Source organism: Lissotriton helveticus, chromosome 1_1 (assembly GCF_964261635.1).
Source record: "Lissotriton helveticus chromosome 1_1, aLisHel1.1, whole genome shotgun sequence".
Taxonomy (NCBI): domain Eukaryota; kingdom Metazoa; phylum Chordata; class Amphibia; order Caudata; family Salamandridae; genus Lissotriton; species Lissotriton helveticus.
In genome coordinates this window covers 1,483,938,714-1,483,966,614 of record NC_136057.1, presented here as the reverse complement: position 1 = coordinate 1,483,966,614, position 27,901 = coordinate 1,483,938,714, and the positions used below count along the sequence as shown (strand labels likewise).

The 27,901-nt window shown below is 50.8% G+C and overlaps 1 protein-coding gene across 2 annotated transcripts in view; it reads left to right on the top strand.

Annotated features, from left to right (window-relative positions):
• TROAP (trophinin associated protein) overlaps nt 1–27,901 on the top strand; it is a 337,695-nt gene that overhangs the window by 244,748 nt on the left and 65,046 nt on the right. For both annotated transcript variants that reach the window (XM_078658425.1, XM_078658415.1), the window contains exon 14: nt 35–151. In XM_078658425.1, the coding sequence (XP_078514551.1) occupies nt 35–151 (117 nt within the window). The remainder of the gene's footprint in view (nt 1–34; nt 152–27,901) is intronic.

The window sequence follows — 27,901 nt, the reverse complement described above, 5'->3', positions numbered from 1 at the left end:
TTCCTTCTTGCCCGTTTGCTGTTTCTGTTCACAGGAAAAAGTCGCTGTCCGTCTGTTTTTGGAGTCTGAAACCTACAATACTTGCCAGGATCTTGACGGGGATTCTGAAAAAGCAAAGGCACTTCTCCTCAAAGACATGGCTCATTTGCAGGTAAGAACCATATTCCTCTTTGGACTGTGCTCATCCCCCTGTTTGCTCAAACGTACAGATTTTGGTTGGTGTGGACAATCCTCCATTGTGTAAGCGCTCACAATGAATTTTTCACTTTCGACTTGAATGAGCTAAGCTAGCAATAGTGCGGGGAGAGACGTTTGTAACATTTCCCTGTTGTGGAGTAGGCTGCTAAATCTTTAAATTTGCTTGAACCTTCCCCTATTGCTTGCTTTCTCCCCAGTCTTAGTATCTCATAGTTAATTATGCACTAACTTCTTCCCTGCCGCTGGGAAAGGGATCTTACTGGAAGCAAGGTATGCAGCCTGAAAATATATATGCAATACAAATGCTGGAGAGACCAACTTGTAGTTCAGTTAAAAGGGAATAAAATGTAAGTAAAACTCAAATTCTGAAAGAGAATTCTAGCTGCAGAGACCTCACTTTTTAAATATTCCCCGGGTGTCCGACTGGATCTGGAAACTTTTCCGCATTACCTATGCGTGCCGGTAGGTGGGGTGGTGCCACTCTGCACTGATGCTGTTCTGGTCCAGAAATTGACATGCAAAATCTATATCGGTGTCATTCCTGATTGTTGAAGTCTGTCCTTTCTTTCCCACCAGACATCCATCCGGAGTTCTCTCTGGTCTCTTAGTGACAGTTAGCTCAAAATACTCTGTGTGCAAGTGAATATCACCCCCGAAAGCGACCTGTTTTAAGCCCTGTAGGAATTATTGTTAATCAGTGTCCGAGACAGATGCTTATGAGGTGTGCTTCTAGTGCCTAGGGTCGAGTTATGACTATAAGACCTGCAGCAACTATGCGGCGATGAATCCAAAGACTTCCTGAAACTGTGAGGCTAAACTCTACATTGCCAAGCATGCCCAGACCTCGTGATGAATCCAATCCAAGTTCCAGAGTTCGGTCTTCATCAAGATCCATATCGTCTAGTAAGTCCAAAAAGAAACGCAAGACTCAACCTTCTCTCCACATTTGTATTCACTTGAGAATGCGCAGGGGGAAAACTATGGCTGTCAATCTAGCTCCTGGGGTCCGTCAACTTAGGAGCTAACCCCACAACTGGTCCTAGCACAACCAGTGTTTCTGGGTCTGCCTTCCAGTTCTGAATAGATCAAAGAGTTCTGACTCTTCGGATCCTTGCAGACTACCTCTGGCACACCTTTGGGACCCAAGGAGAGAGGCCATCCATCTGTAGTACCACCGGCGGGTTCAGCCTTTATGCCAGTTGAACCCTCCGGGCCTGTGACAATGCCTCTAGCTCAGATTCCGGTGCCACAGTCCATGATGTGTCCTGGAACATTGATGCTGGACAGGGAGAAACCTGTTGTACTCTCCAATTCCAAGTCAGTGCCAGTGCGACCGAGGGACAACTGTTGAGGTGCCACTTCCCCCACTTGATTTGCTGCCTCCATAAGGAAAAACCTACACAATATACTCCCTTTTTGGTACAGACCCTGACAACGATTATGATGCAAGTGATGAGTTCGCTCAGCTGTGTCCTGAGGACAATTGCTGCGATGTCTTGTAGGAGGCCAGCGGTTTCGATTACCTAGCACTCATTCCCAAACACCCAGATTCAGTTCTTCTCTCGCTTCCAAGGATTCTGCATCTAATGCCATGGTGATGTGTGGGGCAGCTCTCCGCCTTGGAAGTTAAAACTGATGTGTTGACAGAAATCCTCCAGCCGAGGCAAACATCTTCTGAACCCCTCCTGTCATTTAGTGAGGCACCAACAGATAGCTTTTTAGGTACCTAGACTTGCTCTGGCCCCACAGTCAACAGGCAATAGCGAGACACCATTGTCCTGCCCGGGGTGACCTTGCCTTCCTGTCCCAAGACTCTTCCAAAGAAGGGTTGGTTGTGCAAGCATCCACAGTCCAGTCTAACCCAAACACCTTCTCGACTACTCCCCACCGACAGAGAATCCAAGCAAGTAGAGGTGTTGGGGAAGTGAGTTTTTCCTTCCACCAGCCTGGCTCTCTTTTTAGTGAACACCAGCTGTCTCCTGGGACGCTACTTCCACACCTTTTGGGATTCGGTGGCTCAAGGTCTCTCTGGTGTCCTAGAAGCTGCCGGACCTGCCCAGGCCATCCAGGACAATCGGCATGCGGTAAAGTTCACAATTGATTGTGTCCTGGACACTACTGATTCCATCAGGCTGGCCATTGGCATCAGTGTCGACCTCAGCCATCAGGCTTGGGTTTTTCAGTTGAAGTTCAGTTGTTCATGTATGTGCTGTTTGATGGAACCAGTCTGTCCGGGGAGAAGGTAGACTCCACTCTAGCATATTTAAAAATAGCATGGCCACAGTCCACTCTCTAGCCCTATGTGCCCCACCTCACTAACGACATCAGACCTACCGTGACTTGGGCAGCGGCCCCCCTTAACTCCAGCCAATCCAACCACAGTATGGCACCTGGCAGCTTCGCCCATGTTATGCCCACCGCCCTTGCGACCAAAGCCACCCCCCCCCCCCCCTCTTTCCTGCCTCCCCACCTGCCAAATTCCTTTAGTATGCTCACTCAGGATCCATGCAAGTTGCCGGCTGCTTCCGAATGATGCGTTCACATTCGTGAACTGACGTTCCTTGAAGGAGATCTACAACCCTGGTGTTTCCCGGACCCAGTACCGGTCGGGACCCCCGTCGTCTGCTCGCATTTAAGTTCTTCGGCAGCGTCCCTTGAAGGAGATCCACATCCCTGGTGATCCCCGGACCCAGTACCGGTCCGGGCCCTCGTCTTCCGCCTGCATTCAAGTTCCCTGGCAGAAAGTCGCCACTGTGTCGAGCTCCCCTCTCACGTTCCACCCGGCCAGCAGCATCTGTGCGCTGATTACAGAAAAGGACCCTTACAGTCCACGTCCTGAGGAGAACCTTGAACTCATCGTAGGTTCGAAACGCGTTGACTCCCAGCCTGTGATAAGGAAGAAGGGTGCAGCTGGGGAATAAGTAGTATCACTGGCCCAGCCCCAGCCGTCCAATCCTTAAAAATACCTTCTCACAGGTTCTTTGAGATAGGCAGGAAGTCTGTATCATCTCTCTTTTCCGCCTATCCATTGGTATATAATTCAAAGGACTGTGCTGCTTCTATGGAATGTTTTGTATTTCGTAATATGTATTTTATATAGCAATATGGCTCTTGGTGTTTACAATTTTGACAATTCACTGTGATTTACTTTGCCATTTGAATCAATTTATCACTTGTATATATTGTGCACTTTAATGTCTGTTTGTTGATTCAACTGCTTGACAATTGTGCCTTTCTTGTCGTATATATAAAAAAAATCAATGAAACCAATATCAAAAAAATTAAAAATAAATAATTTCCAAAGTAATTGTGGCCCACGTAGCATTGACAAGCTGGGTGGGGCTTTAAGTTGTTACAAAGCTTACCGGACCAGCCACTGTGTTCTGTTTGGCACTCAGGAACACAGTCACCCGGTAGGAGGCAGAATACAAATATTCTTGCCGGGTTAGCAGACCAGAACTTCAGACAGATGGGTCCTGCAAATTGTTAGAAAGGGCTATGACCTTCCATCCCTTTCCGTATCGCTGCAGCTTCCGGACAAACTCAGCTGGTGGCTCCTAGCAGCTCATAAGTTGCAAATACACTGAAAGTGGTGCAGAAACTCTTCCACGAATGCTGAGAACATATGCTTGATCTGTTGACCACTGCCAAGAACTCCTGTGCATTCCAAGGCGTCTTTCAGTCAGAGATGCATTTAGACTCGAGTGGAACTCTGACTCCTGTATACTATCCTGTCAATATCACTCCTGCTCTGAGTTCTCAAGAAGATCAGGACCAACTGGGCCCAAGTCATCCTAGTGGCTTTGGATTGGGCATGGTAGACTTCTCTGTCTGAGCATCTGCCTCTGATCAAGTTGTGAGGGTCTGCTGTCTCAGCAGCAGGGCCCGGTTCTGCACCCAGGCCTTTGCAATCTCAAACATTCACGCTTGGAGATTGAGCGGCAACAGCTGAACACCGTAGACTTTCCTTCGGAGGTGGTTCATGCCCTCTTGGCAGGCAGGCGTCCCTCGACAGAAACTGTGTATCTGATAGATGCATCTAGCCGGAGATTCCTTCACTTAGGATATCCCCCAGGTGCCAGTCTGGATCCGGAGATCTTGCAGCAATACCTCTGCACGCCGGGGGACGGTGTCGCATGGCTCCGTCCTGATGTCGTCCATGGATTTGACATCAGTCATCAGTGGAGCAATACAAGTTCCTTCCGGCGCGCCAGTGTGCCAATGTGTTCGGGCTTCAAATTGTGCAAGACCTGTACGCGGCAGATGTTGCAACGGACCCGCACAGGATCTGTATGTGGTGCTTGGGGGAGCACCACGACTCCTTGTAGTCAGAGCTGAAGCTGAAGTCCCTGCGGGAACGTCTGGTGAAGTTGTTGTCCGCCCGTCTGTCCAGTTCGGAGTCCGGGAATCACTGGTCACCGTCTCAAACTGGGGATCCGGTCCGGGGCCCGTCTCTGAGTAATTCCTGAGGATGTCACTCGCCTTCCTCCGGTAATCATTAGAAGAAGAGGTCACGATAGCCGTCTGCCTCCTGTAGTCTTCACGTCGGTGCCCATCGCACCCGGTCTTTGCCAGATGGGGGCCCGCAAACGTCGGGTCCCCGATGCTCCCGGTCTTTGCCAGACTTGGGCCCGCACACGTCGATCCCGCCTATCCTCCAATCCCTGGCGTTGGGGCCACCAGACCCCAGTTCCAAGCTTTGCAGGCCATCTTTGGGTCGACCCCACTCCCTGGCGCGCCTTTGGGCCCCAAAGAGGTGGTGGGGACTCCGAGTGGGAGCACGCCGGCCAGTTCGCCCTCGGCGCCACTTGAGTACTCTGATTCCGGTACCGAAGTCGCTGAGACGTCGGGAGTCTGCTTGGTGGGGCCTCCGGTTCATACGTTGGACCGCACTACTGCGTCAGGGCACAGTCCTGTGGGGCTCCCTGTGTTGGTGTCTGCTGCGGCTGCAGAATGGGCCTTGTCTCTGAGCCAGGTTCTCCGCTTCAGTCTTCCATCACGGTGGATGTCGAGTTGGCGCCGGCTCAACGCCGGTCGACGGAGTCTCCTTCGGCGATCATCGAAGTCGATGCTATGTAGTTTGCCGCCAGAGACGGTTTTTCTCCCCTCTTCGCTGACGGTGGATGAGGACCCTGTGGATTTACCCCCCTCCCCACTGTTGCCTACATGTTCCTCGGAATGGGTTGATGTGGAGCATCTGCAGACCCTTGGGCACCCTCCGGCTAGGGTGCCTTTGGCTCTGCCACCATCCCCTAATTATGACCTAGAAGGGCCACGGAGGCTAGTGCAGCGTTTGCACAAATGGTTCGCAAGGCTATGGCCATTTTACAGTTCCAGCCTCCCTCTGTCTCTCTTCCTTCCGATCCCTTGTTGGATCTGCTCCACCAGGACAATGCGGATGTTGAGTCCTTGCTGCCTTTTGGCGTGTCATTATACAACATTCTCAGTTGAGCGTCTCCCTCCCAGAAGACCCTCGGGCTGACGACTCAAATATTCCACGATGGTCGTGAATTGGCCAAATTTTCTATTCATTCGGCCATGGACACCACTGACTCGGTGGGTCGAGCTATGGCTTGGTCAGTTGCTCTCCCTCGCCATGCCTTACTGTGTGATGGCAGTTTTCCTGAAAATGTTCAGGAGCGTCTCAGAGATTTGCCCTTTGACGGGACCCATCTTTTTAACAGTAATGCGGATTCCGCGGTCCAGCATCTCATGTCTCACTTCCAGTAATTGAACTTGTTTTGCGACTATTGTACGGGCTTGTTTACATTAGTATGTAGTATTGTCCCTGCTTTTCTTTGGTTTTCGTCTCCGGGGTTTTGTTCTTGCCCAAACGAACAATACAACTGTACCACTGTTTGTTGTTGTTTTCGTCTCCTCTGCCTAGGCGCTTGTCTCAAGAGGTGCTCCCTTGCTTATTATTGGGGTGTGACATACCCTATGTTGGGTATTTGTTGTTTATTGTATAACTTTTCTATTTTCCACGGGTAGTGCTCTACCTGGGTGGTGTGTGTATACTGTCCAGGACGGTTCTTCCTAGCTGGTGTGGATCCTTACGGAGGTTCATACAGGGCCCTTCTAGGGCTTTGTCTTCTTTCCTGCTGGGGTATTTTTTCTTGAGCATGGCTGCCTTCCAAGCAGTTGACCCGGATTCGATTCCCAGCCAAGGCAGTTCTCTACCCTTCTTCTTGTGGGACGTCCTGCATGGGTAATGTAGTCTCTTTGGAGCTACATGGTAGCGTAGCTCTCTTGATACTTCCTCTTTCCTGCCTCTGTAGAGGCTGTTATAGTTGGTCAGCAGTTCTCTGCGGCTTTTCAGGAGGCGGCCTTCTCCAGAGTCTTGTTGGGGCTACGCCGCAACCAGCTCATCCTGTCGTGTTGAACTCCTCATGGCTGTTTTTCCAGGGTTTGTTTTGTTTTCGCCCTCCGTTGCCTATGCCAGCTGTCTCAGCCGTCAGCACATATGGGTGTGTTTTCTGACCCATTTCCAGAGCAGTTTCTTTCTGCCTTTAGTCCTGGCACGTTATGTGGGTACTCACTGGGTACGGACACTGCGTGCCTGCTGGTCTGTCTTGCACCACAGCGTTGGCTACATTCTACTCTTGTAGTCTTGTTTGCTTCAATCTCTGGTGTTGGAAACCCCTTCTATCCTTGGACTTCCCTCTGCTTTTGCCAAGCAGGGGATCAAGTTCCTCTGCTTCTGGCCTCCACTGATGTTCTTCTGGACTGGACGTATCTCGGTTTCGAGATGCTCGTGGTGAATGTACAGTATCTATATGGGTCTTTATCTACATGTTTCTGACTGTATATGTATGTGCTTACTAGGCATGGCATATGTTATGTCTTGCCTGCCGTAGATTGTATCGGTGCTGTAGGTGCTGCTTGTGCGTGCTGCCTTTGGGTTTTCCTTTGTTTAAAAAAATAAGAAAACATCCATATATGTGTGTGTTTGTGTATATAGTTATATATAGCTGTATGTATTTGGTTGTGTTTCGATTGTAATATGTCTATGTTCATATCTACGCTGGTAGGTCTGGATGTTTGTATGCGTAACTATACATATCTTATATGTATCCTACCCACGAGGGAGAACATGTATGTTTTTTTTCCTCTTACAGTCTCTTGGATTCTGTGTGCGTGTGTGTGTGTGTGTGTGTGCGTGTGTCTTTTTCTCTCTTTCTCTCTGTCTCTCTCTTTCTCTCTCTTTCTCTCTCTATTTCTCTTTCTTTCTCTATCTCTCTTTCTCTCGCTTTCTCTCTCTTTCTCTTTCTTTCTCGCTCTCTCTCTCTTTCTCTTTCTTTCTCGCTCTCTCTCTCTCTCTCTCTCTCTCTCTCTCTCTCTCTCTCTCTCTCTCTCTCTCTCTCTCTTTCTCTTCTCTCTCCTCCCCCCCCCCCCACCCCCCTCTCCGTTTCTTGAGAGCGAGCACTCTGTGTATGGCTTCTGTCTGTATCCTTTGACTAGTTTATCCTGATGTATGGCTGGTCAGTATGACTACCTGGTCATAAGTTCGGAGCCTTTTTGCTGCCACATGAATGTTGTCCATACTCCATTTCTTGGACTTTTGCAGGTGACAGTGTGTGGCTTCCACGGTCCACACTGTCTGCATTCTTGGGTCTCCATTTTTCACATCCATGTCTCTCCTGGTAGTCGTGGTGTGGTATACCTCTACATAAGGGATCTGGGCGTCTATGTTGGTCGCTTTGGCATCCACTATTGTGCATGCTCCTCTGGTGCGTTCTGACTATCAGACACATTTGTCCCTCCCCTGGGACTCAGTTTCTAATACTTCTTTCAAAAGCTGTGGCTTTCTTCTATTATGCACTGACCGTTCTGATTTCTATACTTTCCCTTCGTCCCTTCTTGGGCGGGACGGTGAAGGTCTTGTGCTGTTCTCTAATGGACTGTAGTGTCATTGCCTTTCCTTGTTCCTATCCCCCTTTCTGAGCTTACGGGTCTTGTGTCAGCCATGCTGGCACTTACTGTCTCCACCTGTTTAGTCAATCTTTATTGACGGATTAGTTACCTTGGGAATTTTGTGGTGTTCAGTCGCAGACCCTCCTCTGATGGGGTATAGCTTTGGTATCTATTCTAATTTAAGGAATCTGCGACTTGATGTCTCTATCAGATGAACGAGTTACTTACCTTTGTTAACAATGTGTTCGAGGCATGTGGGCTGCTGAATTCATATCTATAGCATAGATCGCCGCCTAGTGTTGGGTCCGGATGATTGCACATTGTTGTCCTGGAAGAGTCTTCGAAGTATCACGAGATAGGTGGCTCCTCCCCTGGACTACAGTGCGCATGGGCGTCGACTCCATCCCCAGATTGGTTTTTTCCGCCATTCGGTTCGGATGTATATTCGTTATCTCCAGTTCAGAATCGATATAGACTTTTCTTAAGGCCTGAAGGCCTTTTTCATATACCGTCGGTATTGTTTTGCGCTCGGTGCCCAGCTCTGCTCCGGCTCAGTTCCCGAGTCGGACATCCCGAGGAGTCGCGTGGCTCATCGGTGCTCGAGGCCCAGTCGACGCAGCAAGACTTTCGACGACACATCATGGAACGGAGCCCGTTCAAGAAATGTCCTGTGTGTGGATCGAAGTATCCCTACATCGACGTCCACCCGGTGTGCAACAAGTGCCTATCGCCGGACCACGATGAAGCCAACTGTATGGCTTTTTCCCGGTTTCGATTGAAGAAGACGATTCGACTTCGGCACGTGGCGCGCCTGGAGGCCCAGCAGTCGGCCCCGGCACCGGTGGACATCTTCGAGAGAGAAGAAGCAGACGAATAAGAAGTTCATATGCAGATTTCACCTCCGGCGGAGGTGATCGACTACGACGCGGACGTCGAAGCGCTCGATGCAGAAGAAGTCGTCGACGAGGTAGGAGACGACAATGAGGCCTATGGGGCCATGGAAGATAGCTCAGGCGAAGAGCTATGCCCCGTTCGAACAATCACTAAGGCTCAGGTCGCGGGATCGCCACACGGCCTTACCCAAGACCTTACACCCAGATCCACGGCCTCGCCTACGGGCCCGGCTACGGACACTTCTGCGGAGCCGCCGTTAGTCAAAACGAAACCAAAAGTGAAACCTTCGGTGTCGACAAAAAACGAGAGTGATGGAGACGCCGTCGAAACAGAAGACGTCTGTCCCTCTGGCCGCCTCCTCGTCTTCCGATACGTCGGGGCAGCCGAAGCCGAAGAAGGCTGTCGACCCGGTGAAGTCGAACAAAGTCGTCGAGGTAAAGTCGGTCAAGGGCGTCGATCCAAAATCGATCAAAGCTGTCGAGCCGAAGACTGGGGCCCCACACCCGGGAGTCAAGGCCGCCGACCCGAAGTCGTCGGCGCCGAAGGCCGTCGACGCGGAAGGAGGACACGGCGCACCTAAGAGGGCTGATCCTGTACCTCGGCCGGAGAAGACCAAGACATCGACGCTCGAGTCTTCACACGCTGGTGGACCGAGGACGTCTGTCGGGTCGACGAAACCGTCCGCTTCCTTTACGAAGCAGGTGTCTGACTCACTGCAACGCATCAGGAACAAGGCTTCCGCGGTTGATCCGAAGGATGCCACAACCCCGAAGCAGGCTGCCAAAACGCCAAAGTCTTCGACGCCACTCCTGTTTACGTTGCCGCCGAAGGTGGCACCAAAGGCCTTTGCACCGAGGTCGGTCGCCACAGTGCCCGTGCAAGGGTATGCAGGGTCGAAGCCTTCTCAGCAGCTTGGAACCTTGAAGCATCGACCACCCTTGATGGAGGAGCAGTCGGAACACTTTATCGACGCCGACACCGGTAAACTTACCCTCTACAAGAGAAAGATCACGGCGACACAGCCTTTGGAGTCCTACACGATTCCTTTGAAGCGCAAGAAGCCTTCTACAGATTCCCCGGTTCTGGTTGAGCCACTTGCTCCACGGACTCCAAGAGTTGCTACACCCTCACCCACTTATTCAGATGTGGAGGCTGGGGAGGGTGATGACGAGGAGTATAACTTTCCTGCCAACACTGATCCTGAGGATCACCAGGACTCTTGGGCAGATGCAGGGGACCCAGGGGATCCGCAAACTGCCCCGGACACTCAGGTGCACAATATCAAACCCTCTCCCACTGAGGATTCTGCGGCATTTAATGCCCTAATTGAGAGGGGGGCTAAAAACCACGACGTGGAGCTGCACGCTGACCCTATTGACGTGGACTTCCTTTTTGATACCTTTTCTACGGCAGAAAAAACTGTCAAAACTCCCCCCATGTTGAAAGGGGTTCTAAAACATGCTGCAGACATTTTTAAGGAACCCACACGTGCCAGGGTGATCAACCCTAGAATTGAAAAGAAATATAAACCGGCACCTGGCGACCCTACCTACATCAAGGGCCAGTTGCCATTGGACTCTCTGGTCGTTTCTAATGCCCGGAAGAGGGCAAATTCGGAGAACACTGGTGATGCTCCTCCTCCTGACAAGGAATCTAAAGTGCTGGAGGCATCAGGGAAGAGGGTGGCGGCTCAAGCAGCCAATATCTGGCGTATCTCAAACACTCAGGCACTCTTGGCCAGATATGACAGGGCTCACTATGACACACTAGAGACCCTGTTACAACATCTACCAGACCAGTATAAAGAGGCGGCGGAGATGCTCATTCAGGAAGGGAAGCTCATCTCCAACGCTTCTATTAAATGTGCACTGGACGTGGCGGACACCGCGGCCAGGGCCATTAACACCAGTGTGATGTTGAGACGTCAGGCATGGCTCCGAATCTCCGGTTTCAAGACGGAGATACAAACCACCATCCTCAATCAGCCGGTAAACCCTGATAGGTTATTTGGTCCTGAGGTGGATACCACACTGGAAAAAATAAAGAAAGGTACCGAGACTGCAAACTCCATGGGAGCTCTCCAGTCCCAACAGTTATGGGGCAGTACTTTTCGTCGCTCAGGCAATAGAGGTGTTTCCAGAGGCCAAATGTCCCAGCAAACGCAATACACTAAAGGAGGGGCGCAGTCCTCTTACACCAAGCAAAGTAGAGGCGGCTATCGGGGCAACAGTTCCAAGGGCAGAGGCCGTGGGAATAACAACTCCCGTTCCTCTGCCCCCAACAAACAGTGACGCCCTGCCACTGCCCCCCGACCATACCACACCTGTCGGGGGGAGACTCCAGCAGTTCCTGCCAGTCTGGAAATCCATCACCACAGACAGGTGGGTCAGGAAACTTATCCAGTTCGGTTATTGTCTGGAGTTAACATCCACTCCACCCAACATACCACCAAAACACCGTCCTATGTCCACAGAGCATTTGCACTTATTGCAGCAGGAGGTACTTGTCATGCTGCAAAAAGGGGCGATCGAGCTCGTGCCGGTGGAGGAAGAAGGCACAGGTGTGTATTCCCTGTACTTCTTAATTCTGAAAAAGGACGGGTCCGTCAGACCCATACTGGACCTCAGACCCCTAAACCAGTATATTCTCTCAGAACATTTTCACATGCTAACGTTGCAGCAAGTTCTTCCGTTGCTCAACAAGGGAGACTTCCTCGCAACCTTGGATCTCAAGGATGCATATTTTCACATTCCACTACATCCATCACACCGAAAATACCTCAGATTCACCATTCAGGGTCGGCATTATCAGTTCAAGGTCCTACCTTTCGGGGTGACCACGGCGCCCAGGGTGTTCACAAAATGCCTGGCGACAGTGGCTGCGCACCTCAGGAGGCAGAACGTTCACATTTACCCTTATCTGGACGACTGGCTTGTCCAAGCAAAGTCGGCCCGCTGTGCGCCGCCAACATGTCCCACACCATTCACCTTCTTCACAATCTGGGATTCTCACTAAACTATCCCAAGTCGCACCTTCAGCCAGCCCATGTGCGGCAGTATCTGGGCGCGACGATAGATACTCTGGCAGCCACGGCTCAGCCGAATTCTGTGAGGATCGACAGCATTCAGTCGCTCATCCGGAAGTTCAGACCGCAACACTCGCTTCCAGCAAGAGTGTTCATGCAGTTGATAGGCATGAAGGCCTCCTGCATCTTCATTGTCCCGCACGCGAGGCTACATATGCGTCCGCTTCAGGAGTGCTTGGCACGTCAGTGGAATCAGGCTCACGGACAGTTAAAAGACCTAGTGTTGGTGAGCGGTCGGGCATACAACTCTCTGCATTGGTGGAATCCACACAACCTTTGCAAAGGCCGACCGTTCCAGGAGCCTGTGCCACAAATTGTTCTGACGACGGACGCATCTCTCCAGGGTTGGGGAGCTCATGTACTCCACTACACGGTGCAGGGACTATGGACTACGCAGCAAAAGAAGATGCACATCAACTACCTAGAACTGATGGCAATCTTCATGGCGATGAAGGCATTCAAAGTACATCTGTGCAACAAGGTCGTGTTGATCCGGACGGACAACATGACAGCCATGTACTACATTCAGAAGCAGGGAGGTACACACTCTCCACAGTTGTCTCATCTGGCTCAGAGCATGTGGAAGTGGGCCATTCAGAGCAACATCTTCCTCATGGCGGAACACCTCCCGGGCAAGGACAATCAGATGGCGGATCTGCTCAGCAGGTACAGCCACCAAATGCACGAGTGGGAGATGCATCCATCAGTACTCCACCCGTACTTCCAGCAGTGGGGTCATCCAGAGATAGACCGGTTTGCCACAAGGGAAAATGCAAAATGCCAACACTTTGCCGCCAGGTTCCCTCACCCACAGTCGCAGGGCAATGCGATATGGATGAACTGGTCAGGCAGATTTGCGTACGCTTTTCCCCCAGCACCTCTCATACTGCTGGTGGCACGAAAGCTAAAGCAACACTCGATGACACTCATCCTGGTTGCTCCAACGTGGTCACGCCAACCATGGTACACCACGTTTCTAGAACTCTCCGTGGTACCGCATCAAAGGCTGCACCTCACGCCCAGACTTTTGACGCAGACCCAATGCGACATTCAGCACCCAGACCCGCAACAGCTCAACCTGGCGATCTGGCTCCGGAAGTCTTAGAATTTGGCTACCTTAACTTGCCTACCGACTGCATGGATATCATACGGGAGGCAAGAAAGCCCACCACCAGAGCTTGCTATGCAGCAAAATGGAAGCGGTTTGTCATTTACTGTACAGAACACAACATCAACCCGCTAGATGCATCCACTAACAACATCATCTGTTATTTGTTACATCTTTACAAATGCAAGCTGGCATATGCTTCCATTCGGATACACTTATCCGCCATAGCGGCGTATCTCCAAAACAGGCAGCATCTCTCCGTTTTCAGAGTGCCTGCCATTAAAGCCTTCCTAGAAGGACTAAAACGGGTCATCCCTCCCAGGACCCCGCCAGCTCCTGTATGGAACCTTAATGTGGTCCTCACCAGGCTGATGGGCCCACCTTTTGAGCCTCTGCATTCATGCGAGGTTCAGTTTTTAACATGGAAAGTGGCTTTTCTAATAGCCATTACGTCTCTGAGACGTGTTAGTGAGCTCCAGGCGCTCACTGTACAAGAGCCATTCATACAAATTCACTCGAACAGGGTGGGGCTGCGCACTAACCCTAAATTTCTTCCTAAGGTGGTTTCGCAGTTCCATGTCAATCAGACCATTGAACTGCCCGCGTTCTTTCAAAACCCAGGGACAGTAGCCTAAAGAATGCTCCACACTCTTGACGTCAAACGAGCTTTGATGTACTACATCGATAGGACCAAGGATTTTAGGAAGACACAACAACTCTTTGTTGCCTTTTCGGCCCAGCACAAAGGCAACCCCATTTCCAAAGCAGGTATAGCGAGGTGGATCGTTAAGTGTATTCAAATTTGCTATCACAAGGCTAAGCGCACTTTAACGGTCCCCCCCCCCCCCCAGAGCCCACTCCACCCGCAAGTTGGGGGCCTCCATGGCTTTCCTTGGTAATATCCCTTTGGAAGACATTTGTAGAGCAGCCACATGGTCTACACCACACACATTTACTAAACACTTCTGTGTAGATGTGCACTCCAAGCAGCTGTAGGGCAGGCTGTTCTTAAGACAGTTTTTCAAACGTCTGCAGCTGGCACAGGCGGCCGCCGTTAATGGAGGGATTGCTATATATTCTATGCTATAGATATGAATTCAGCAGCCCACATGCCTCGAACTGAATATGCTACTTACCAGTATGCATCTGTTCTTGACATGTAGGGCTGCTGACATTCATATCGCCCGCCCTCCTCCCCGGCGCCTGTAGCGGCTGCAGAATTCAAACTTACTCTTAGCATGGTCATCGCTCACACTGTTACACTCCATCTTCGCCACAATGGCTAAAAACAATCTGGGGATGGAGTCGATGCCCATGCGCACTGTAGTCCAGGGGAGGAGCCACCTATCTCGTGATACTTCGAAGACTCTTCCAGGACAACAATGTGCAATCATCTGGACCCAACACTAGGCGGCGATCTATGCTATAGATATGAATGTCAGCAGCCCTACATGCCAAGAACAGATGCATACTGGTAAGTAGCATATTCAATCTGGTAGAGACACCGTCTAGCCGCAGATTAACACCCACCCATCTTCCCGCTCTGCGAGGTCCTTTTCAGAGTGGGGTATTACTCATTGGTCTTTCTACCAGTGGGTTCTGTCTTCGTGGGTGTTTGTCTACTTTACATCCCTCTCAGATCAAGATGCCTTGTTCTGTTTTACTTGCTGTTCCCCCACCCATTCTCGCTTTGGGTGGTGGGCCCTTTTATCCATCCACGCTCTTTCCACCTGGTTCTTCCAGTGTGGAGATTGGTCATGCCTTTTTCCCCTCCCTCCCCTCGGATGTTTTTCCCCATTGGGCGGGATCTATTTGACTACACTACTAGTCAATTGATCAGGTCTCTCTGTAGTACGTATGGTTGCACATTCTCTGTCGTCCCAGAAAATGTTGTCAATTGCCATGCCACTCATGATGTTAACGTCTACTTGTCCATTACCATGTCATTCATGTGGTTGCAGACTGCTTGTAGTTTATCATCGCATCCATTTCCTGTGCTGTTTTGCCTTAATGGGAGGGTATGGTTCTGTAGTAGGGGATCTCTGTGTATAGTCATAATCTTGTGAATAGTCCCGCCCATGTGCGTGGACCCCGGAGCAATCGAAATAGTCTCTTAAGTTGTCTTCTTCTGCAGTCCTGCATAGACACTTAAGAGAAAATCAAAGACAAATAATGCAGCCTAAAACTACAAGGCTACATTGGCCAGCACTTCATTTCGAAGTGAAAAAGATAGCCAAATAATATTACATTTTACACACTTTGTAAAGTTTCTCAACTAGAAACTCCCCTTCACAAAAAACCTTTGTCATGATAGAGAGAAAGGGTTGGACAGACAAGCCCCATAGGCTGCCATTATGTGTCTGGAAGAAGGATACCGTGCCTTTAAGGAACTCCCCAGAGACCCTCGGTATCCCAGGATGCACAGCCATAGGCCTTTTACTTCCAGTTCTTTTTCCGGCTCCTGCTAGCAGGACCCTAGAGCATTGAGCTCTACCTTTTTGGGTATAACTTCATTTTTTGGAGATTTTCCAGTGTTTTGAGTGTTTCACTCGACATCTGGGGTCTTCCTCTTCCAGTTGCTGTGTTTTTGACCAGTTTTGCCACCTCTATATTGTCGAAATGCCAGCTTTATTCGACAAGTGCCCTGAGTGTGGTAGGAAGAAGGCTAAATCTGACCCCCACAGAGTGTGCATACTCTGTCTCCCTTCTATCCATGTCCCGGACTCCTGTGATATCTGTCAATCTTTCTCCAGGAGGACCCTGTGTGACAGGGAGAAGATTTGTCTCCAAGGCCTGGAGCAGATGAGATATCAAGAACCAGGTGGGACTTCTGGGCATGGAGGGACTCTATCTCTATCTTCATCTTCTGCCCGTGCATCGGTCTCTGGGGGGCTCCCCAGTCAAGAAAAGGCCCAGAAAAGGCACCGGTCGACGTCGATGGCTTCGGCGTCGAGAGGTATGACCACCATCTGTTCCCCGTTGACCCAGGGCTCTGGGTCGAAGCAACGTCGACGTTTGGCGCAGAGGGGCAGGATGTCAAGACCTTGGACGAGGTCGACGTCGAGGACCTCATCGTCGTCGAAACGCCATCGACGTTGTGATGAGTCCCGAAGAGACAAGCGCTCGCCGTCGAGGTGACACCGCGGTTTGCAGTCAATGTCGACGCGAATGTCGACGTCGAGGAGAGCAAGATCGACGTCAATGCAAAGGCACTCGACGTCCAGGAATTCGTCCGACGTCAAGAAGACCGACGTCGAGAAGAGTGACGTCGAAGAGATCGACGTCGAGGAGGGATAAGTCTACATCGAAGAGGAAGTCGAGGCCTAGAACAGTGTCTAGTGCCTCTGTGGTTAGCGTCTCCTCATCATCGGCGAGTCACCGGTCGCGGCGGCGCCGGCGCTCGACCTCAGAGAGATCTTCCTCCAGAGCATCCTCCTGAGGCCTGCTCGTAAGAAGAGGAAAGTTCCTAGGTCACCGGACTCTGATTATTCCAGGACCTATTCGCACTCAAGGCCCAGGACACCTACGTCTCCTGCTATTCCGCAACTGCCTCCTCCTCCTCCTCCGCTGCCTCCTCCTCCTCCGCCGCCTCCTCCTCCTCCTCCTCCTCCTCCTCCTCCTCCTTCTCTTCCTCCTTCTCCTCCTCCTCCTCCTCATCCTCCTCCTCTTCCTCTTCCTCCTCCTCCTCCTCCTCCTCCACCACCGCCTCGGCCTCCACAACCGCAGCCTTTGGTTCCGGCTCAACCTCTTCCGCAGCCTCCTGGGCCGGTGGCTCCTGCAAGGCCCAGAAAGCCAAGGTCAAGATCCAGAGGGAGGCATCTCTCTTATAGTGGGCATAGATCTTCGACGAGGTCACGTCATCGCCGGCAGAGGGAAAGATCACCGTCCAGGTACACGGACTAGTCCAGTGACGGGAGATATTCTCCCACTTTGTCAGACTCTCCTCCTACGAGAGTGTCGCCAGTGAATGACATTGTGACTTTCCAGAATGTGCTGCTGAGGGGGGCAGCGAATTTGGGGATCACACTGACGGTGCCTACACCTACCACCTCGGTGATATTTGAAACGTTGCAGCGCAGGCACCTTTCTCGTCCGTTGCTGCCGTTGGTACCGGGACTGGAGGAACCGGCCATGGAGCTGTTTCTAACGCCGGCCTCGGTGAAGTCGGCGCCATCCCGGCTTCAAAAGAAGTACAGGCCCCCGTATTCAGATCCAGCGTTCCTAAGATCAGATCCTGTCCCTGATTCTGTCATTGTGACAGCGGCCAAGAAACCGCATTCTACTGCCCCTTCGTCTACGGTCCCTCCTGACATGGAGAGCCGTCAAATGGATTTGGCAGGGAGAAAGGTCTGCAGTACAGCTGCCACCTCTATGAAAGCGGCGAGTGCATCAGCGCTTTTGGGTTGGTATGACTGCTCCTTGTGGGAGTGTCTACAGCAGTTCATTGAGCTCCTCCCGAGGAACAAGAGAGAAGATTTCCAGGAGATCTTGAATGAGGGCATGATGGTCTCGAATCAGGTCATCAGTTCGGCGGCAGAAGCCTCTCTCCTGGCTGCTAATGGGTACTGTCATGGCATAAACTTGAGATGCCACTCCTGGTTGCGCCTGACCTCTCTTAAACCAGAGGCGCAGCAGCGGATTGCCAACTTGCCCTTTTCGGGATCTACCCTCTTCGGGACTTATGCGGACATAGAGATGGCCCGCATGAAGGCGGAAGTCGAAACGCTTAAAGCCGTAGGTTTGGAGAAACCAAAGGAGCAGCGGAAGTCCCTCCGCCCCTTCCAGAGGCGTTACTCTTCGCTGAGATTTCAGCGAGGGCAAGGTCGCTAAGCTGGCCAACAGCAGCGACAGCAATACCAGTGGCAACCCTTCCAGAAGAGGCAGAGGCGGCCAGCAGGCCTCCTCGGCGAACAAGGGCCCGGCTGGGTCTAAGCCCTGAGGTGTTATTTACCCCTCGTCCGTTACCCGCTCCGGTGGGGGGGAGCATACAGAATTACTTGGCAGAGTGGAGAAAAATTACTCAGGACAAGTGGGTGCTGAATATTGTTTGCAATGGATACAGTCCACGTTCAGCCCTCATCCGGCTATTCCACCGGTTCGTTTGCAATACCAGCTGCGCGAACTTCGGGCGGAGGCCGATACCCAGTTAAGAAAAGGGCAATGGAAGACATTCCTTTGTCTCAAAGGGGAAAGGGTCTATACTCAAGGTTCTTTCTGGTACGCAAAAAGGACAAAAACGAGTTCTGCCCATTCTGGATTTGCGACAATCAAACAAATGGATTCGCAGGGAGAAATTTCGCATGCTGTTCTTGCACCAGATTTATCCTCAGCTGCAACGAGGAGACTGGCTTTGTGCAATAGATCTTCAGGATGCGTACTTCCATGTACCCATTGCACGGAAACACCGGAAGTTCCTGCACTTCCTAGTAGGCACCAATCACTGTCCGTACACCATTCTACCGTTTGGTATGAAGTCGGCACCCAGGACCTTTTCAAAATGCATGGCAGTGGTGGCAGCGCACTGGAGAAATAACAAGGTGTTTGTCTACCCGTACCTGGACGACTGGTTGATCAAGGCCTCCACCTTCCAGGAAGCGCAATTGCATTTCAACAGGACGGCCGTTCTGCTGAATCAGCTGGGTTTGCATATCAACATGCCCAAGTCCGTTCCGACTCCTGTTCAGTGCCTGCAGTACTTGGGAGCCTCCATCAATACTCTCAGAGCAATCGTGTCTCCTTCGGAGGAACGACACTTATCGATCCTTCGGAAGGCTCAGGCTCTCATGTCCGTTCCATCAACGACCGTGAGGACGGTGTCCTCTCTTCTGGGGTCGATGGCCTCCTGCATCTTCCTCACTCCACATGCACGCCTCCACATGAGACCTCTGCAGGAATGTCTAGAGGCTCAATGGGACCAAAAACGAGGGAGCTGGGACGACAGGATCCAACTGTCTCTGTACACTCAACAGTCCCTGAGATGGTGGTGTTAGGCAGAAAATCTCCTCAAGGGGGTTCCGTTCCACAAGGACATTCCCATACAGACTATCGTGACTGATGCTTCTCTCCACGGCTGGGGAGCGCATTCAGACCATCTACGAATTCAAGGAACGTGGTCCCAGGCGGAATCCACGTATCGCATCAATTTTCTGGAACTCAGAGCTGTTCATTTGGCCCTAAAAGCCTTTCATTCGTCCTTCCAGACCAACTCCTTGCTTGTGCAGACGGACAATACGACCACAATGTATTACCTCAACAAGCAGGGGGGCTCGAGATTGCGCACACTGTCCCAGGAAGCGCAGGCGATCTGGCGCTGGCTGCTATCCAGAGGACTGACGATAACGGCTACCCATCTACCAGGTGTACAGAATGCGCAGGCGGACGCACTCAGCAGACTGGTCCAGGAAAACCACGAGTGGGTCCTAAACGACAAGGTGCTAGAAAACATCTTTGAAAGATGGGGCACTCCAGAAATCGAACTTTTCGCCACCTTCGAAAACAGAAAATGCCGAGACTTCGCCTCCATGTTCTACTCTGGGGAACACGCTATGGAGCTGGCCGAACAGCTTTCTGTGCGCTTTTCCACCTATTCCGGCAGTACTCATTAAGCTGTCTCAATCCAGAGCACGAATGATCCTCATTGCTCCGGAGTGGCCTCGACAGTGGTGGTTCACGGACCTGCTCCATCGGTCTCTCCAACCCCATCTGTGGATTCCATGTCGGCCGGACCTTCTCCCGAAGTTCGGGGGGCAGATGATTGTTGAGTTTGGCGGCATGGCTCCTGAGATAGTACAATATGGACATTTGAACTTGCCTGACAACTGCATGGAAATACTCAAGGAGGCTAAGAGACTTTCCACAAGGACTTCCTATGCCTATAAGTGGAAAAGGTTCTGCATCTGGTGCACGTCCAAGAACGCTGATCCTACCTCCTGCAAGGAAGAGGTCATCCTTCCATACCTCTTGCATTTAGCTCAATCTGGCCTTAATTTCCATTCTATTAAGGTTCACCTCGCAGCATTAACTGCGTACAGGAAATGCCCTTCACAAACATCCTTCTTCCAGATTCCTGTAATTAAAACTTTTTTGGAGGGATTGAAGAAAGTATTTCCCCGTGTTCGGCGTCCGCCGCCTTCATGGGAGCTGAATGTGGTGCTGACCAGGTTGATGAAGGAGCCTTTTGAGTCTATTCATAAGGCTTCTCTACAGCATTTATCCTGGAAGGCGGCTTTCCTTTAGGCTATAACATCGGCCCGCAGGGTGAATGAGATTCAGGCTCTGTGTTGTCAAGAGCCGTATACAGTGTTTCATGCTTCCAAAGTTGTCATGAGGACTCACCCTAAGTTCCTTCCAAAAGTAATTTCTGATTTCCATGTTAATCAGACGATAACTTTACCTACGTTTTTTCAACATCCTTCCTCTCCGGCGGAGAGGTCCCTTCATTCCCTGGATGTAAGATGGGTGTTGAAATTCTACTGAGATAAAACCAAAGACATTCGTAGGTCAGACCAATTGTTTGTCAATTATGGTTCGGTCAGGACTGGTCTTGCCACCTCTAAACAGTCCATCTCTTGGTGGATTGTATCCTGTATCCAGCTATGTTACCAAAAGGCTAACAAGACCTTAGGGGGTAAGCCTAAGGCTCATTCCACCAGGGGCAAAGCTGCTACAACAGCTTTACTACGTAATGTTCCCATTGCAGATATCTGTAGGGCTGCCACTTGGAAGTCGGTCTATACCTTTGCCAAACATTACTGCCTGGACTCTGATGCCAGGGCAGACGCTCAGGTTGGGCAGGCTTCATTGAGAAATCTGTTTGCACAGTAGTGGTTTGGTTTGTTTCCTCCACCGCTGGTTTGGTTTGTGGGGATGGGCTTGCCATTTTATTCACAGGATTATGACTATACACAGAGATCCCCTACTACAGAAGGAGTAGTTTCTTACCTGTAACTCCAGTTCTGTAGCAGGGGAATCTCTGTTATAGTCATAAGCGCCCTCCCTCCTCCCCGGTTGATGAAACGATAAAGTACTGAATGCTACAGGCCTGGCTTTATACACCTTCAAAAAGAACTGAAAGTAAAAGAAAGGCCTTTGGCTGGGCATCCTGGGATACCGAGGGTCTCTGGAGAGTTCCTTAAAGGCATGGTATCCTTTTTCCAGACACATAATGGCAACCTATGGGCTTGTCTGTCCAACCCTTCCTCTCAATCATGACAAAGGATTTTTGGGAAGGGGAGTTTCTAGGTGTGAAACTTTACAAAGTGTGTAAAATTTAATATTATTTAGCTATCTTTTTCACTTCGAGATGAAGTGCTGGCCAATGTAGCCTTGTAGTTTTAGGCTGCATTATTTGTCTTTGATTTTCTCTTAAGCTCCGATGCGGAGAGAGCTCTTGCCGATGCCCCCTTGGATGGTTTGCTGCGGGCGCCCAAATGAGCGGAGCAGAGGCGGAATTGAGGTGAGCGGCGGCGCGGGGTTGATTGTGGCTGCTGTGAGGCTTTAATATTGGACTGTGCCTCGTTAGCCCCGCCCGCCTGACCTTAAGATGGCGGCCGCGCCGCCCTGAATAAAGGTGTTACCGGGCGCTCACGTCTCCAGCTGCGGGGCCACGCGCGTCCCCTTCTTTCATGGCCGTAACTGGTGCTGCTGGCGGAGGATAGCCTGAGGGGAACACCGTATGGATGGCTCTGGTGAGGGTGTCTTCTGAACCTCTGGGGTGCTGGATCTCTCAGCTACTCGGGTGCTGGAGTCCTAACACACCTCCCCTACTTCTCAGGCTTCACTGACAATGTGATCCTGCACTCCCAGGGCCCTTCGGTGAGCATCAACATCGGGGGATCACATATTGTCCTCTCCTTGCCCGCACTGCATAATCCACCACTTACCTCTGCCTTCTGGAGAGACCGCCACAGTACCTTTGCCTTCGGGAGCGCAGCTTCCCTCCTGACAATCCGGCGGCAAGGTGTTGACGGCGTTCACTAGCCATCTGATCCAACATATCCCGGACGCGAGGCCTTCCATATTAACGTGCCGCGACAGTCTGCAGCTTTGAAGCTTTGAATTTAGCGCTAATAAATCACTCTGGGGGCCTGATCCATATGCCGCCTAAGAAGGCGACGGGCAAGACTTTGAACATGGTCTCGGACTTCTTCCTGAATTCTGAAAAACTACCTACACTTCGAGGGGACACAGGCACAGTAACAATGGCCCTCAAAAAAGCGGATCTCCTGAACATGTTCAAGGACTTCAAAGCTGAACTACGCAGTAACATCAGTCACGACATCAAATCTTTAATGGAGCAACTACGTTCGGACTTGTCGGAGCTTTGACGTCCCTGCAGCAAGATGTGGATTCGGTGGGCACCAGGGTCCTTGACCTCGAGATGCAACACTAGGATCGTGAACATCTTTTCAGTGCCCCCTCCGCCCTATGTTTATGCTATGCTTTTGTAACTCATGTAACTATTCTCCAGCACCTATCTGGTCGTCACCTACACAGCTGGTCATCTGACATTCTTTTCCTCGTCTCCCCGTATGTCTCCTTCCCTCCCCCTCCTCCTCCCTCTTTTGATCCTGTGATTCAAACTGATGTGACTATATAATCCGTAACTCGCTGATCCAACTGATGTAAATCACAAAACTGTTTGTACCTACCACGGAGCCTGAGCTACCTTGGCGGATGCCCGGTGGATCTGTCCTATGCAGCTATAGAGGAGTCTAGCCCCTTGGCTGTCACCTACCCAGCCGGGGAAACATCCTATACAACGAAGTCTTAACAACGACTTACTTTATCCACGAAGTCTTAACGACGAACAACGACGAACCACGAAGTCTGGATCCACGAAGTATGGAACAACGAAGTACAGAACCACGACTCTGCTTTGTGAACCGGAACTAATCCAGGATCTTTAGAAGGCTGATGTGTTGTATCGGAACATGAAAGAATAACAAGGAACGTCTCTTTTCTCCGCCTCACTACACATGTTGAGCTGTTTGATTCGAAGAGTGTTTGGATGCAGTTTGTTTTTGTCTGCTTTGATTGCACAGCTGTTTCATAAAAGATGGACAAATAGTTTTGTGACGCTCTGTGAAGTTACGCACGTTTCAAGTCTTTTTCAGTGTAATGATGAATGCCTTTCCAATGACAAAAAATTATTTTTTACGTAATCCACTCTTTAAATTAAAAAAGGTTTCATTGTGCATAACTCTGCATTGATGTGTTTCAAGAAGCACTCTGCTTGATACGTTTTTATTCAAAACAACATTATTGATATAATTGGTAATGGGCTTTTAAATATTTTTAATGTCGTTGTTTAGGAAGTAGTTGTTAAAAAAGTAGTGGTTAAATACAGATCGTTGTTTAGCTTTCGTTGTGGAGAAAATCGTGGTTTAGGCAGTAGTTGTAAAGTCATAAAACCACCCAGCCGGTCATCTGACATTGTTTTTCCTCGTTTCCCCGCTATGTGCCTCTTTCTCTCCCCCCTTCAATGGAACAACGACGACGCTCCCTGTGCGGATACAAAATCTGTTTGTACCTACAGCGGTGAGCGAGCAACCTTGGCCGATGCCCGGTGGAGCTGTCCTATGCAGCTATAGAGGAGTCTGGCCCCTTGGCCGTCACCTACCTATCCGGTCATCTGATATTGTTTTCCTTTTCTCCCCATTCGTGTCTCCTTCACTTCCCCTCCCTGTGTGATTCTTTGAGTCAAACAGTTGTAACTATATAACCTGTAATTCGCTGATTCAACTGATATAACTATGTACCCTGTAACTTGTTGATCCTCATGTACAGCGCTCTGATACCTCCGGGTCTAGCCAGCGCTATATTAAACTTTGCATATAAAATAAGTAAAATAAATTCTGAGCGCTGTGGTTCCGATTGCCACCGTGATGGTTATTTCTTCTTTTAGACACCGGTATCACGCTTTTTCTTTTGGTTGCATCCCGAGGTGTAGCGGAAAGTGCAACTCAATATTCCTAAGAACATGTGTAATGTTAATCCATGTAAAAAAATGGTTCTGTCAGGTTCTTTTAAATAAAGGGAGGAACATTAGGGGTAAACAAATTGCCCCGTCAAGATTAAGTCCTCAGGATAGCTCCAGTACCCTTTTGGACGCTTTTCAAGGGTTTACTCAATCTTATGGATGTGACAACACCAGCATTTTTTTCTGATGCAACCCAATTTTGTGCCCCCAAAGACTCGGGCCAATATTTCTGAACAACCTCGACCTGCCATTGCAGGTGGGGGAAACAAAGGTCCACCTCCTCACAGAGATTTTGCATTTGCATCCTGCCTATTTGGCGGTTGAGCCAGTGCTTCCTTCAATGAGGCCTTGATCTGCTCTATTAAAGTCGCCTGGAACAAGCCAACTTCAGTGGTGAACTGCCAATATGTCTACCATCATCCACTTTCTGGAGACCTCAAGCTCTTGACCGCTCATGCCTCTCTGGAGAGACTTCTTTTTTTAAACGAATTTGTCCACCAAGCAGAAGCCAGACTACTTTTCTTCTACTCCTTCGTATAGGGAGTTAAAGGATTGAAGCAAGGGGTAAGAAAGTGTTGTATTCATAGAACCTTTCCCTTCACTCCACAAATGCAACTCACCTTCTGGTCGAAGATATTAGAGGGATTGGAGGAAATGCATGTATTTCCTTATCCCTTTGATTTCTCTGGTTCAGAGCAAGCTGCACCCGGAATGTGCGGCAATTATCTTAATAGCATCAGACTGTCCTTCTACAGTATGGTACTCAGACCTACTCCCTGTCCCTACACCCTCCTTCCACTTCCACTTAGGACAGACTTCATGTATTTGAATCTCCCAATCCTCCACCTTTCATGCCTGGAGATTGAGTGAGGCTATCTAGGTAGAGACACGTTAGTGATAGATTCCCTACCTTAGAATATCCACAGGCGTCAGACTGGATCCGGAAATCTTTTGCGTAGCAGTACCCATGCGTGTCGGTAGGCATGCTCCGCGTCCGTCGTGGGCGCCGTGATGACTTCGTCGGAGTACTTAGACGCCGCCTCTGCGTGCTGACGTCAGTTCTTCTTTTTTTCGCGCCAGCAAGAGCTGATCCGGAAAAAGTAGTACCCTTGGTCTATTTTTGACTAAACTTTTTCGATAATTTTTGATCTGTTTCGAAGTCTGTACGACTCCGACAGTGCCGGTAGGGATTCCCGGGTTCAAACCCTTCGCCGACTGATGTCGGTTACCGACCCCCATCGCTAGTGTCTTCATTGCCTAGGCCTCGACCACGACGACAAGGCCTGTTCCGACTGTCGAGCCCTGACGTCTAAGGCTAGGCGGGAGCGGTCCCACAAGCTACTCGAGCTCCGGCAGTCGGCCCCGCGCCACTCGAGGTCCCGGTCCGTGAGGAGGTCGAGGGACCGGTGGCTGGGTCGAAGCCACCATGGCTTCGGGAGTCGTCCACGGTCTTCGGGCTCCTCAGGTAAGCACAAGAAGTCGAAGAGACGTCATCGCTCTTCTGACTCCCCCCGACGCTCGCGCGATGCGGCCGGGGGTTCGGGTGGTCTCCGCAGGTGTCGCGGCCTGCTCCATACCCGCCGGTCCCTGGGCAGAACGCGACGCTGGGGAGATTGATGACTTCCTCATGGCCATGAGGTCGCTCGCTCCTCCGTCGGGTTCCGCGGCTCCTTCGGGACAAGCGGTCCCGACTAGGTCCCCTCGCGGCCCGGGTGCTCCGGCGCCGTCGTCAACTTTGGTCCCGACGCTGCAGCGCCCCACTGGATCCGGATCCGGTGCCGCCGGTCGACCGCACCACCTCGCCGGCGCCGGCCCCAAGGGTGTCGCCCCCGGCGCCGTTCCAGGACGACGCCGTCCCTGGTCCTGCCCTCGGTTCGGGTCCGGCGTCGGAGCGGCGCCGCTCTCGACGCCGATGGGAGATTTCTATTTCTATGACCCGGCCCCATCCTTAGAGCCTGAGTACCAGGCGATGGGTGACGAGGGGGACTGGGATGGGTCTAAGGACCCTCAGGCATGCGAGTGTCAGTATTCTACGGACTGGACAGGTGAGCTTGGGGATGCCAGTGGTCTGGACACTTCGCCCAACACTGGTTTTGTCTCCCCTCCTAGCGTGGCTACGGAGGAGGGGGGCTGCCTATAGCGTGGTGCTGATGAGGGCTGCCAAGGCCTTGGGCCTTGAGCTCCCCGTCGCGGCCGTGAGGACTAACCTCCTCACTGAGGTCCTTAAACCGCAGGCAAGCTCGGCCGAGCCTCTGCTGCCGTTTAATGAGGCCCTATCAGACGTTCTTCTGGGCACTTGGTCCAAGCCCGCCACAGGTTAGCCTGTGGATAGGAACGTGGCCAGGCGCCACCGCCCGGCTCCGGGTGACCCTTGCTTTCTGTCTACCCACCCCACTCCCGAGAACCTGGTCATCCAGGCCTCGAATTCCCTGACCGCATTCCCGTCGGCTCCCCCCCGACTGGGAATCCAAGAGGTACGAGGAATACGGAAAAAGAGTATTCTCCTCCCTGAGTTTAGGATTGCGGTCAGTCAATACCGCATGCCTCTTGGGCCGCTACACCCTAAAATGTAATTACTTACCTGTCTTAGGTAGAGACCTCGGTACTGAACCTAGGAGTCCAGTACTGGATTACAAAAGTAACAAGAACCTACTTTACATGTGACTTGAATTTCCTTCCATAGGATAACATTGCTAGTTTTTCACTGAAAAGTTTGTCAACTTTGAAAATACATTTATATTCTTTAAGAATCACAAATGTAACCAAAACGCTTTTACTTGACTGTTTACAGCTTAGGTCCCGGGACTGTATCCAGGATCCAGTCCTGGAGTTCCAAAAGTAATGTACAAAGTAATCAACTGCATTTATGTAGGAAAACCCATTGAGCTCAATGTTAAATTGTGTTTAGAATTGTGTTGCCTCTTGCAACCACTGTAGCTATTGAACTTACAAAGTCTATTGCCTTTCTGCAAAGTAATTACCTAAAGTCTCTCATATTGAGAAAAGTATATTTTGAGACCTGTTCTAAAATAAAACAATTATATCTATTGATATAAAAACAATTAGCCTAGAGTTCAGTTCTTGAGTGTGTGAAACCATTTGCTGACTGAGTGTGTATAACAAGTGCTTTACACTGTCCTGATACTGCCTTACTGCTCGACCAAGCTACCACTTTAGAGAGTCGGGTCATATCTGACTTTAGCCTCTGTTATACCTCTGGAGACTGGGGACTCTATACACACTGTACCTTACTTTGGTCTAGTATATATAGAACCACTTTCTTACTCTGGGTTGCTCTTTTTTGTCGTTATAATACATCGCCTGTGGGGCAGGTGTTCCTCCACGGTGCTGAGGTTCTCTTCAGCTTAGGGCCTGTGACTCATCCCCTGTTGCGGGGGACGGGGCTATTTTTCCCTGTCCCCGTGACTGGTCCCCTGCTGGAGATCTTGTGCTCGTCTGAGCTGGAGAGATCTTCTCGCAGACCCTCCTCCCCTTTTGGTATGGCTAGGGTATCTATTCTACGTTAGAGACTACTAGCCACAGATTCCTTATCAGATGTACGAGTTAATCTGAAAGAAACATGTTTATCCCCAGGCGTCAGACTGGATCCGGAAAGTTTTCGTCAGCAGTACCCCTGCGCGTCGGTTGGCGTCGTGATCGCCGGAATGATGTCGTCGGAGTACTTAGACGCCGCCCTCACGCGCTGACGTCAGTTCTTCTT